This window comes from Strix uralensis, chromosome 21, assembly GCF_047716275.1.
Source record: "Strix uralensis isolate ZFMK-TIS-50842 chromosome 21, bStrUra1, whole genome shotgun sequence".
NCBI classification, from domain to species: Eukaryota; Metazoa; Chordata; class Aves; order Strigiformes; family Strigidae; genus Strix; species Strix uralensis.
Window position 1 is genome coordinate 3634448 of NC_133992.1, and position 12588 is coordinate 3647035.

Genomic DNA, 12588 nt, shown 5'->3' on the forward strand with positions numbered 1-12588 from the left:
GAAAGTTACTTCTCCAAGCCATGCTCCTATGTGCAACTCACTTCCAGAGGCAAGACAGTATCGCATCCACGATTCATCAACAGTTGCTGCACAATCTGGGTCCTTCAGCAGAGGAATTTAAGGTTGGCACTTGGTTTCTCTAATGTCCACTCATTTATCTCCACAGGCCTCTCGTGCTTGATGTATTACCATCAGTCCTCCTCCAGGACCCACATTGTGCTATGGAGGCAGAGTTCCAGAACCAGAGTAAGAAAGAACAAAGCTGCAGTCTGACTGCTCAGCTTCCTCAGAGCTGGGTTACGTGCTCACCCTACAGATTAGCTGTTAATCTGATGTTACATTCTCAAAACATGCTGCCAGAAAGATCCCTCCAACTAATAAAATGGCTCATTTTCTTTGATGTCTGAAGTGGTTCTAAACCAAAACTTTAGTGCGATGCTGGGTGGGACCTCTAACAAATAAGCCGTACCCTAGTTTGTGATACCCTCGTTAATAACAGAAAGGAGGTACCTGTTGTAGCCACAGCTTCCAGAGGAGAAGAGCGCTGTTCTCCAGCCAATCCATACACCTTGATTTTATAGGAAGTATTAGCTTGGAGGCCGTCAATCACAGCACCCAGGGATTCTCTGGGCAGGAAGATTTCTGCAGGGGGCCCAGCTGCCAATGACACTTCCTCGTACTCCACCACAAAACTACTGTAGGCTCCTGTATTCGCATACCATGAGACACTAAAGCTGTGGTCTGTTACCCTTGAGACCACAAGGTCCCTCAGCGCATCTTCCTGCATCCCTGAGGTCTCTGGAGCAAGAAAGCTCCCAGAGCCAGAAAGCTCCTCTGGATCAGGAGTCATTGCCTGCATTAGGGTTAGACTATATAGAGCTACAAAGAAACAAACAAGCAAATGGCAGTGTGAAATAGTCTTTCCTTTTCAGCAAAACAAAATAACATTTAGCAAACTATTCACTTAATAATCTTTACCATCCCTCGAATGCAGAATCATGGACATCAGTTAAAAAAACCCACTTTGTCAGCTGAGCTGCACTTCATCCATATGAAGAGACAGAAGAAACAGAAGGCTGCCATCCTGTACTATGGAAGATTTTGTGACATGTCCTTTGCTAGAGGTTCATGAGCTTGGAACATTTCAGCTGTCTGTGTGTGGAGAGTTGATATACATAAAAAGACAAGAAGAAGAATGTGATGAGAGAGGTGAGAAGGCACCAACAGAAGATCTTCAGCTCTGTGGCTGAAAGAAGTTTTACCCTCAGTGATAGAAAATTCACTATGCAAAGAAATAAAAATAATGTGTGGGAAACTCCTGAATATCTGCCAGCAGAGAAGCCTGACTGAACCATCAAGAGGTTGGAAAGAATATAAAATGAAAAACTGGCAATCTGGAGAAGCAAAGCAAACTCTGAAAAGAGAAACTCTCAGCCCTTCCGCAGTCTCTGGCTCCCTTGTTCAGTGGGGATGGCACATGCCCCTCCAAACAGCAGGACTGTCTCCTCCACCCACTGAGAAGAGCTAGTCCAGACCTAGCTGTGCTACTGGCATTTTCCACTTCAATCATTCCTCTCTCTCCCTGGTTGCTCCAAGAACTCTCCCCAGCAGTGCAGTGGACCTGAGGTCCCCCATAGCTCTGAAAGAGACAGTAAAATAACAAGTTTGTTTGGCTTAGCCTGAGGACTTCAGGACCTCCCAAGTACTGGGAACATGGATAAAGAGGACTGACTTGAGGGTGGACGAAAAAGTAAACTGAAGAAGAGACCTCTTGTCTTATACCCCACAGGCTTACAGAGCACTTCTGCCTCCCCATGCTCATGTGTTTGGATTTGTCCATTCCTACGCAGAAGGAAGGTCACAGAGACAGGTTATGTCAACTACTGCTGTTGTTTCTAAGGAGCCCGTTGCAGAGAACTCTTTGTTTACTGGCTGCTCTGAGTGAAGACTTAAAACAAATACACTGGCCAGATGAATGTATTTATAAAAAAACCCAAAAACCAAATCAGGAAAAAAAAGCCACCTTGTGAGACTTTGGGGGCTGGTGCTGGAAAGACCAGAATGTGAAATTCCACAGCATGCTGTTTCTGTCTTTTCACCATCTATGCATACTTCTTTTGAGACCACTCAATCTTCAGACTGATGGAGAAACAGATAACTTTGGAAAAATCAAAGCCTGATCACTCCTGTCACATAAACCTTCAGCTTCCTTTTGTAAGTGTGTGCCTTGAGGCTTCCTAATATTTCCCTACACTGGACACAGGCCTGACTTATACATCAAACAAGTAATCCAGTAGTGATGGTTTTCTGTAGTTTACACCATACCATATAACTCCCTGCTGTACTGGGTTGCTTGACTTGATAAAGCATTCAGAGGTTCTGCTGGCATGAACACTACCATGAATATGAAACCAGTTTTGATCAGTAAAATCCACAACTTCTGGCATATGTTTACCTCATAAACGGTCTTTGGGGAGAAAAGGATAAACACCTTGATATCTGCTAAGGACAGTAACTGTAGCCCAACTGATTCTGATTTTACCATCTCTGCTTATTTACAGCAGTTAAGGCTTTGCCTCACAGGACTTAGGCTGAAGGCATGTAAAGATTCAGGACTTATTTGTGTTCTATACCAAGGTATAATTCTGTATGCAACAAGCTTTGGGTCAAAATGTTTCACAAAGAATAAAACACCTTTCAATAAGTAGTCCACTGATACTGCTTAACTGGAGTGGTTTGTACAATGGAGATGGCAGAAATGGACCCTTTCTTTGTAGACAAATGTGAGAGTCGTGGTACCCAATGGAAACAGTGACTGTAACCAGATTTGTGGTGGTAGCCCTTCTTGCTTTTGGATGATAAAACTGAAAAAGGGCAACATCAGAGCCCCGTTGTTCCTGCTGAAGCATGATGGGTGAAGGCATGCTGTGAAGAGAATTCATTAGGCAGGAACAAGCGATGTTAAATACATTCTAGTTGCTCTTCCTCTTAGTTTTTGGCTGTAGAAAACAAAACAAGTTATAAGATATAATGCACAAAAAAAAGCATTTAAAACAAAGGATGAGGTCTGTATTTCCTGCAGGACAAATGGCTGCATTCTTTGTGAGTCTTCTCAAAGGATAAGCAAGAAATAGTTGAGAACACGGAGCTATACACGGTAGGTAAGGAAATACACAGCTATCCCTCAGTTAAGTCTATCATACTAGACAGAGCTAAGTCTGCTCTGCAGATAATTGATGTTTTTAAGCATTTCCCAGACATGGCTTAAAAAATCAGGTGAAGTTGTACTTGAGCTAGTCATCGCCCAGTGACCTGGTGCCCGGCACTCATCAAAAGCTGTTACTCACCAGTCGAGCCCTTGACAGTTGTGGGTTTACTTTTGTGTCTGCCTTTCTCCGCCACCAGACTAATGGTGTATTCTGTCCCTGCATCCAATCCTCGGAGGATAAAAGAGGTGCTGTCCACGGGGATCTCCATTTCATTCTTCCTTCCAGAGGGGTTAACGTAAACGAGGCGATAACGGTCAAACTTGGCCACTGGTCTTCTCCAGCGAAGGGATAAGGTGGTTTCAGTGGGGTCACTGGCTTCCAAGTCCTTGGGGTTATCGAGATCTACAGGTTAAAAAAGCAAAGTTGAGGTGTCTCTGAACTGCCCTGGGACAGTTTTTCAGGCATCTGTAGACAGAGCAACATCTGTACTGGGTGTCTAGCAACAGCTCAGAGTCTTATTCATCTTTTGGAGCTTTTGAAGCCTCGTTGCTTGATATAGGTAGAGGATGATGAAACTCTCTTTCACAGACAAACCACACTAGAATGAATTTCCCCCCCTTACACTCACATCAGCACTGGATGGAGGAGAGGCAGAATTTAAGCCTTCAGAGAATTTACCTGGGAAAGGGGGCTACTGAGAGAAAAATCCTGGATCTGAAGGGCAGTCAGGACTATTGCAATCACTGAAGCTGCGCTCTTTGTCAGATCAGCCTTTTGGCCAAAACTACCATTCCTGCCAGAAACCCTCACAATTAAAGGATGGCTAGATTAATCAGTGTAAGCATAATTACCATTAAGGATAATTACGGAGATGAAACTCCCAGAACATTAAGAGATCCTTGTGCAGGAAAAGGAAGCCAGATTCAGAGGTTAAGATCTTTGGGGAAATGTTTTTTCTTTCCCTTGAGGGGAAATGTCTCATTGGTACCAAAATGAAATCAAGAACTTTCTAAAATATTTCTTACAGCATCACTTGGAAATGAAAGAAACATCAGAGTGGCTCCACTTGACTTGCTGCTTCCTCCAGAGCACAAAGGGGGATCAAGCTACTCACCAGTGCCAGCATTAATGGTAGCAGGAGCGCTTTCCCTGTCCTGTCTCACTGCTGTCACTCCAATGCCATATTCCGTTCCAGGCCTCAAACCTAAAAGATAAGGAATATAAATATGGGTTCCTGTCCATGGAATATGCCTACAGGCATTTAGTTAAATAAGGAAACCTGAATGTATACAACGTAAGATATATACTCTCCTGTGTATGCAGAGAATCGAGGTTTCAGTTTACCCTCCAGCTGACCTGATGTTAATAAATCTTTTTCTGTGTATATGCCAAAGGATAAAAATTATGGCTGACTGAGATTGAATTTTGGACATTGTGTAAATGCATGATCAGGGATAGCTTCTACTTTCAAGAGTACAGGTACTTCTGCCAGAGAAAAGCAGGTAGACATCCATGTGACATGGAGAAAGCACCATTATCTAGCCTTGCAGGCTGGTAAGACAACTTTCAGGTACACGGAAAAGTTGCAGACTGGCATCAGTAAATACCATCCCTAGCACATGTAAAATCCTTTTGAACTCAGGGATGTGAAGGCATCTCCATAAAGACACGTAATTATCTAGAACTGAGGGAACTGACTAGTGGGATTCAGAGGTGCACATGAAAGTGAAATGGCTACATACCTTCTGCTGGCTAGTTATCCATCTGCAGGTGTGCGAATATATGTATTTTAATTTAATTGCTTGTACTCAAAATACGTAATCTCTGCTTGTACCTCTTATGTATAGTGACCAAAAAGGCATTTTTTCACTACACCACTGTGCTCTAGGGTGATGGCAGCAGCATGATATTAACGACAATCTCTCCATTCCCCTACCTGTGAGTGTTGCTCTGGTTGTTGCTTGGTTGCCCTTTGGCACTGTGATCTCAGCATGGTCTCCACCAGAGATGGGAGCAAACTTAATTCGATAGTTATCAATATTTGCATGGCTGTTCTTCCACTCCAAAGTAATGCTATTGTCTGTCTGTGACACCCGCTTCAGGTTTCTTGGAGCATCCAAGTCTGTAATCAGTCAACATATAAATAAATAAAAAGGAATAATTCTCTTATGACAGCAATCTCTTATAACAGTACTTTTTAGAAGGTGAAATGATTCATAAAGCTGAAGGTAAGTTTCCTCTCAGATGACACTACTATTTTCTTAACTACATCAAGCACATTTCTTTTAGCATGAAATGGAGAGCTCAGAAGCTTTGGGGAAAACATCAGTGGAAGGAATACAACTTTCATCTCCTAAGACAAAAATAACATTTTTAATTTTAGTAATTATTTTTTATTACAAAATAGGCTTGTGGAAAAACATACTTGGATGAAAATACTATTTTTTCCTTTATAAATACCTCAGCTTTCAAATAGAAAAAGGCTGCTAAGAAAAAGGTAATGATCATTTCTAGAATCTCTGTTCAGTAAATATCTTGCATTCATGGCTGAAAGGAACTCTAAGTCTCAAAACAAAAGGTGAATATTATGTAGAAATTCATTGGGCTTTCACTGTTCACACCTATAGTAGACTCAAACCTTGCTCTGAATGAACAACTACATTTTAGGAAAAGGGAAGTAATTCTCTATGTACCATTTACTCAGCTCCCATAATGCATCAAACCTTGACAAGATGCTTAGGGACCCATACTTTTATGAAACATTCCCAGGATTACTAAGGAACAAGGTAAATTTATAAAAGCATGAGAGAAAACATTTGTAGAACTGAAGGAGGAAAAGAAAAAAAAGCAGTTCTCTGCTAATCTGTTACGCATTTAGACAAACAGAAATCAGGTCTCAAATGGAATAGGAACCATGGAAGTTATTTAGCTCAACAGACAGTCAAGTAATCCAGAGGAATTTGTTTCCTGAAGTAAAGATTTAGGGTATGATGAACAAAAGCTTCTAAGAGATTTAATAATATAATTCCCATTTTCAAAATACATTTAGATACTTGGGGGTGGTCTAAATATTTTGTTGAGCCAGTAAGGTATATAAGACACAGAAAAACATTCTCTACTTTCATGTACCTCTGTAACAGTGCTGATTCTGTGTTGATGCAGTAACTATCAATTCAAGCAACATGACGCAAAGAGCACAGGAAGATTGATGGCGACTGCAGTACCTTCCCAGAAGTTTGGATTGGTATCCAAGCCTCTTACCTGTGACAAAGACTTCTTTCATGGGGTCGCTTTCCATGTCACCTCGACGAGAGATGAGCATCACTTCATACTCTGTGTGTGGCCTCAGGTTTCCGATAGAATATTGGTTTTCATCTTCAGAGAGGTCAATGGTTGTCCTGTCCCCTGGAACATCCTTGGGGCCATAAGTGAGCTCTATGCCTTCAATTTCAGCCAAGGGCTTGGACCACGTGATAAGAGCTGTGGTGTCTGTGACATCTTTTGCCTCAATCTGGCTAGGGGCATCAAGCTCTGTTATAAAAAGAGAAAAACAGTGGTTTTTTTAAAGAAATCTTGCCAGAAAAATCATACACTTTCTTTTGCTTTTAATCACTGATTCAGAGCAAAATTAAAATGAATGGCTTCTACCAACTGAAGCTTATCTTCATTCACTTTCTTCTTTTACTTTCTATAGCTGTAGAAGAAAGTGCCAAATGGAGTCAATTCATCAGAAGCAAATTCATCAGAATTCATTGACATCAGAAGCTGCCAAAAGAAAGACAAGCAGGAACTCTAAGAGGTTCTCCATCTGCACAACAGAAACTCTTCTTCAAATAATTTCTTATTACAAATGTCACCAGGATGAAAGAAATTCTAGTTACTGTGGATGTACATTTTGAAAAAGATTAAAAGTGCATACTGCTTGCTACCTTCTAGTTAAATATAAATTTCCTTTCCTCTTCAAACAGATAGTTTGGAAAGGAATTATTTTCGCCTCATGTATTCTTCTTTAGCAGTTCCTCTTCTTCTTTCCGCCCCCCCCTATCAATTCACAGTATAGATCTTGTCTTCCTCTTTGTTTAAGAACTCCCTAGGCTACATCAAACAGCAGCTGTTTTACTGGTGGCACTACACCACATACAGGTTCTGCTTACTTGTGGTTATCACTCTGGATAGTCCTGGTCCTCTGGTATTGTTTTTCACTATATGAAGGGATACATTATACTGTTGCCCTGGTGCCAAACCTGGCTGCATATAAGATGTCTCTGGCCTTTTCAAGCTGCTGGTTATATCTCCATTATCATCCTTTTTCTGTAACACATGGAACAGTCGGTTAGTATAAACATAAAAAATCCAGGATCTTTCACTTATATATGGCCTCTATACAAGACACACTGCTTTCTTACCATATTACGGAAGACCAGCTCCCAGCCATCAAATGAAAAGTTCAGAGGATCCCATTCCACCTGGACGGATGTTTCTCTAACAGATTTGAATTTCAGACCTTCTGGAGCGGGCAGATCTGTGACAGAAAAAAAGGATTCTGTTACATGAGCAACAAGTTCCCATAAATAGGACACTGGTGGGACACCTTTCCACCGCTATAAATATCTGCCATGTAGGTATCTGCATCTGAAATGTTTAAACCCTATTCACAGCCACTTATTCTATCTTTGGAGAGACATTCCTCTGACCTGTTTTAGAGGTCACCTTAGAATAAAACAAATTTTGCCCTAGAAATCTCTTTTTTTTTTCACTCTTGAAAGAAGCCTAGTATGGACATTTGAGGTTAGGTGAGATGGATCCTGCCCAGGTCTCTAGAAATGACCACAGTGGCAGAAGTCAAAGAGCATCTTTTGAGTCAGGAACGTTTAGATATGACTGTGGTGAGCACAATACAAAAAGGAAGATGAACAACAAGTGAACAGACAAGCAGATAGAAAGCAAGTTGTGGTAAAACACATAGAAGATGTAAAGCAAATATAACATCCATTTTAGTCAAAACAGTTTGAATCCAAGTGATTTTATATTGCTCTTTTACACGCTGCTACATTCTTATATTTTTTCAGGAAACAGTACCAAATTTTAAAAATGTACCTTATTATGAAGAAGTTAATGGTCTTAATTTACGAAGACCCCATGATATTAATTAGGAGGCACTGCAGAGAGCAGAAGAGCTAGTGAACTGTACTTTTAACACAGTGATTGGCATTGGAAATGAATAGAAAATGGAAGTGCAGAAGGCTGTCTTTGTCCAGAACAGAAGATGAATTAAAAATAGAAAATCAGAAAGAAATAATACCCCAAAAAAGGGACGCAAATAAATACATACTACAGAATAGACAAAAGAATGAATACAGGGAATATTAAACTCACATGTTGCTACCCTGGCACTGACTGGAATACTCTTCTTGTTTTTAAGGATTGCAAAGACACGGATAAAGTATTCTACACCCGGCTCCAGTTCATGAATAGTGGCAGCTGTCTGGTTTCCTGGCACAGTGAACTGCATATCTAAGCCACCACTGCTGGTAGGGACATAGGTGATGAGGTACTCATTGACAGGATTCTCATGCTTCCATTCCAGATTTACGGTTTTATCTGTTACATCTGTCACAGTCAGCTCAGTTGGAGGAGACACTATGAAGGGGGAAAATACAAAACAAACTTATAAGAAGTTTTCAAGGCTCAGAAAATAATGACTTCCCCAGTTTCACATTTTCCCAGAAGCAGTTTATAAGAATCATCTAACAAACAGGGAATGGGGAAGACATGTCACACAAATTAGCCGCTTGAAGAAAGGAATGTTCAGCTGATGAAGACTACAGACATTTCCAAAAGTCATGAGCCAATTTCTACTCTCACACTTGCACACAACCTATGGGTGACTGTGTTTCAGCTCCTCCTCTCATGGCTACTGCACAAGATTGCTATAGCTGGGTCCCTAGGGATTCAGATGTTTAATTCAACTGCCAGCAACACATGATTTTATAGCTGGAAGTCCTGAGGTTTGCACAGATTTTCCAAAGTATAATAAAACATTATTATTTTTGTAAATACTTTCAATAGATTACTCCACATCTGCATGAGCAAGAGCACAAAATATGGCTTAGGAGTCTTCCAGAGGGAAGAGATGAAAAATGGGAATTTCTTTTCAAGGGTTTTAATTGTCTTTTATAATGTTCCCAAGGCCAAAGTACTCTTTGATTACTCTACAAAGATCTTAGTTCCAAAATTTCTCCTCTGGGATCTACTAAAGAAAACTACCTCGTTTATAGTGTAATTCCCGTCATTATCTAGCTGCCAAAATTTTCTATCAATTTCCATAGAGTCAATGGTACTGGGAAACTAAGCATGTGGCTTTATAGCTAAGTTTCCACTCCAGCTGATTCCACAATTTTACTCTAAGCTCTTGTCAGATCTAACACACACACACACACACATATATAGATATAAAATCAAGTTTTACTTTAGTGAGAAAAATCCATTTGGCCAGTTGAGAGGTAGCCAAGGCCCTGTAATAATCCTGAAAGCTTGCACTGCAATATTTGCAACATCTGGCAATTCCATCGTGACAGTTGTCTCATACAGATCACTCAGATAGGACAACATTATTTTCTGTGTGTACCTTGCCTCCACTACACTCTCTGCCTCCACCAGGGCTCCAGCTCAGAGATCTACCCTCAAAGCAGTCAGTGAGCCCTTGGGGTCTGTCAGTGTATATTGTCAGGACTAAGTGTTTTATTTTCAGCTCTTACAATAGTGATGGCATTGTAAATGTAAACCCCTTTCTTATCCATCCAGCAGGAGACTGGGAACCAGAACCTGGCTGTAAGAAACTTTTGATACCCAGGCTCTTTATTCACTGACACTCATTATCTACATTATCTCATTCCTGCAAAGCCTTATTCTTTAGTCAAAATCTAGTCCATATTCTTTTGACTAATCCTGCTAGTAAGAAGACTCTGGACACATCTCCCTCTTCTCCATAAGTACAACAGTTTCTTTCAGACACTTTTTTTTTTTAACATCAAGAGGTACTATGAGAAACTGAAAGGTCATGGTGACAAATCCCAGCCAATGTTAACTACAGCTCCAGTGACACTGTGGTGGAAGCAAACTTGAAGATAACAAATGCACTGCTCATTACCTTTATCAGCCTGCTGGCTTGCTGACTACCAAATGTCACCAGCAACCACTACACTATATAGCCCTAAAAAGTGAGGGAGGCCAAGAGCTTGCTACTGGTGTTGTTACTTCTCTGATTCAGCTGTTTGGACTATGATAGAGAAGAGCGGCAACAGGGCCCAGCTCTATGGTAAAGGTTCACAGAGCCTCCGAGGCTGCTGGATGGACACTGGGAATTACTCAGTGAAGCGGTTCAAAAGGGACATTGCAACATACCATCGGAGCAGTCATTCCCCATGTAACCATCGTCACAGACACACTGTCCATTGATGCAGCGGCCCGCGTTGTTGCAGTCGTTGGGGCAGGACCGTTCACGGCAGTCCTCCCCCGTGAAGCCCTCATGGCACACGCAACGCCCATCGATGCAGCGCCCACGCCGGTGACAGTCGTTGGGACAGGACAGCTCACCGCAGTCCTCCCCCGTGAAGCCATTGTCACACTCACAGCGCCCCTCCACACAGCGCCCACGATTGTGGCAGTCTTCAGGGCACCGCAGCTCCCCACAGTCCTCCCCTGTGTACCCCTCATCACACACACACTGCCCATTGACACAGAGTCCACGGTTGTGGCAATCGTTGGGGCACCGTAGCTTGCCACAGTCATCCCCGATGAATCCCTCATGGCACACACACTGCCCATTGACACAGCGCCCGCGGTTGTTGCAGTCACTGGGGCACCGCAGCTCTCCACAGTCCTCCCCAATGAACCCTTCGTGGCACACACACTGCCCATTGACACAGCGCCCACGGTTGTGACAGTCATTGGGGCACCGCAGCTCCCCACAGTCCTCACCCAGGTACCCCTCGTGGCAGATGCAGCGCCCGCCCACGCAGCGCCCACGGTTGTGGCAGTCGTTCGGGCACCTCTTCTCACTGCAGTCATCCCCCACGAAGCCCTCGTAGCAGACGCACAGCCCGTTCTCGCAGCGCCCGTTGCCGTTGCAGTTGTTAGGGCAGGTCAGCTCCCCGCAGTCCTCCCCGGTGAAGCCCTCCTCGCAGAAGCAAGTCCCGTTGACGCAGCGCCCACGGTCGAAGCAGTCATTGGGGCAGATGAGCTCACTGCAGTCCTCGCCGGTGTAACCCTCGTCGCAGACGCACTCATTGTCCACACAGCGCCCGCGGTTGTGGCAGTTGTTGGGGCAGAGAGGCTCACTGCAGTCGTCGCCGGTGAAGCCCTCGTGGCACACGCACTGCCCGCTCACGCACCTCCCATGCACGCTGCAGCCCTGGGAGCAGAGCTCTTCACTGCAGTCTGTGCCTGTGTACCCCTCAAAGCACACGCAAACGCCATCCATGCACTTGCCTTGGTCATTACAGTCAGATGGGCAGGTGGCCTGGTTGCAGTCCGTGCCAGTGAAGCCTTCGTTGCAGATGCATTTGCCCTGGACGCAGAGGCCCCGATTGAAGCAGTTGTGTGGGCAGTCTGGTTCAGAGCAGTTGGGGCCTTTCCAGCCAGGCTCACAAATGCAGCCGCAGATCTCGATGCTGTAGTTGCCGTGTCCGCTACAATAGGGTGTTGTGTCCAGGTGACCTGTACCAATGATCCAGAAAGCCCGTTACTCCCCTTGGATCTGGGATGCATTAGGCCACTGTGGCACACACGACCTAAAAGGGGTCTGCTTTTCCTAGCTCCCTACAGGACAAAATTTCCAGAATCACCAAATCTTTTAAATGAGAATACCTCCTCCTTTCTCCAGTGAGATTTAGTTTACCAGGAATGCTTCAATTAACATTAATGCCAGGGAAAAGCCCCTGCCAGCTACTTGGGAAATGAGCATGCTGGATTCCCCTGCCCTTCTCAAAATCCCTCTCGCACTGAGTGAGCAGCTTTCCTGATGCTTCATTAGGACATGCGCCATGAAGCATTATTCACCAATTCACTCCAGAACACAAAAAGTCAGGCAGCATGCTGTATCATCAACTGCAAGACAGACTCTGTGTTCAGAGGGACAGATTACTACTGGGAAGACCTGTATTTTCTCTCTTGTATGAGCAATCTCTTACCTCAGTTTAAAAAGCAGCCAGAAGGATACTTTTTTTCTCCCCTTCTCTAACTATCTGTGCTTGTCTATTGCCTTATGTCCTGCTGTATTTTTATTGGTCTCTATTAAAGAAAACTTGGAAAGGAAAATGGTTACTTTGGCAGCTTACTCAAGGGGACAAAATGTGGAGCCAAGAGCTTGGACTGTGTG

General features: G+C 43.3%; 1 protein-coding gene across 3 annotated transcripts in view; it reads right to left on the bottom strand.

Moving 5' to 3' along the window:
* LOC141953016 (tenascin) overlaps positions 1 to 12588 on the bottom strand; it is a 74024-nt gene that overhangs the window by 35315 nt on the left and 26121 nt on the right. For all 3 annotated transcript variants that reach the window (XM_074891218.1, XM_074891217.1, XM_074891216.1), the window contains exons 3-10: positions 10614 to 11927; positions 8586 to 8849; positions 7616 to 7731; positions 7364 to 7520; positions 6471 to 6740; positions 5146 to 5331; positions 4324 to 4413; positions 3348 to 3611 (exon numbers count right to left, since the gene is read on the bottom strand). In XM_074891218.1, coding sequence (XP_074747319.1) covers positions 3348 to 3611; positions 4324 to 4413; positions 5146 to 5331; positions 6471 to 6740; positions 7364 to 7520; positions 7616 to 7731; positions 8586 to 8849; positions 10614 to 11927 — 2661 coding nt within the window. The remainder of the gene's footprint in view (positions 1 to 3347; positions 3612 to 4323; positions 4414 to 5145; positions 5332 to 6470; positions 6741 to 7363; positions 7521 to 7615; positions 7732 to 8585; positions 8850 to 10613; positions 11928 to 12588) is intronic.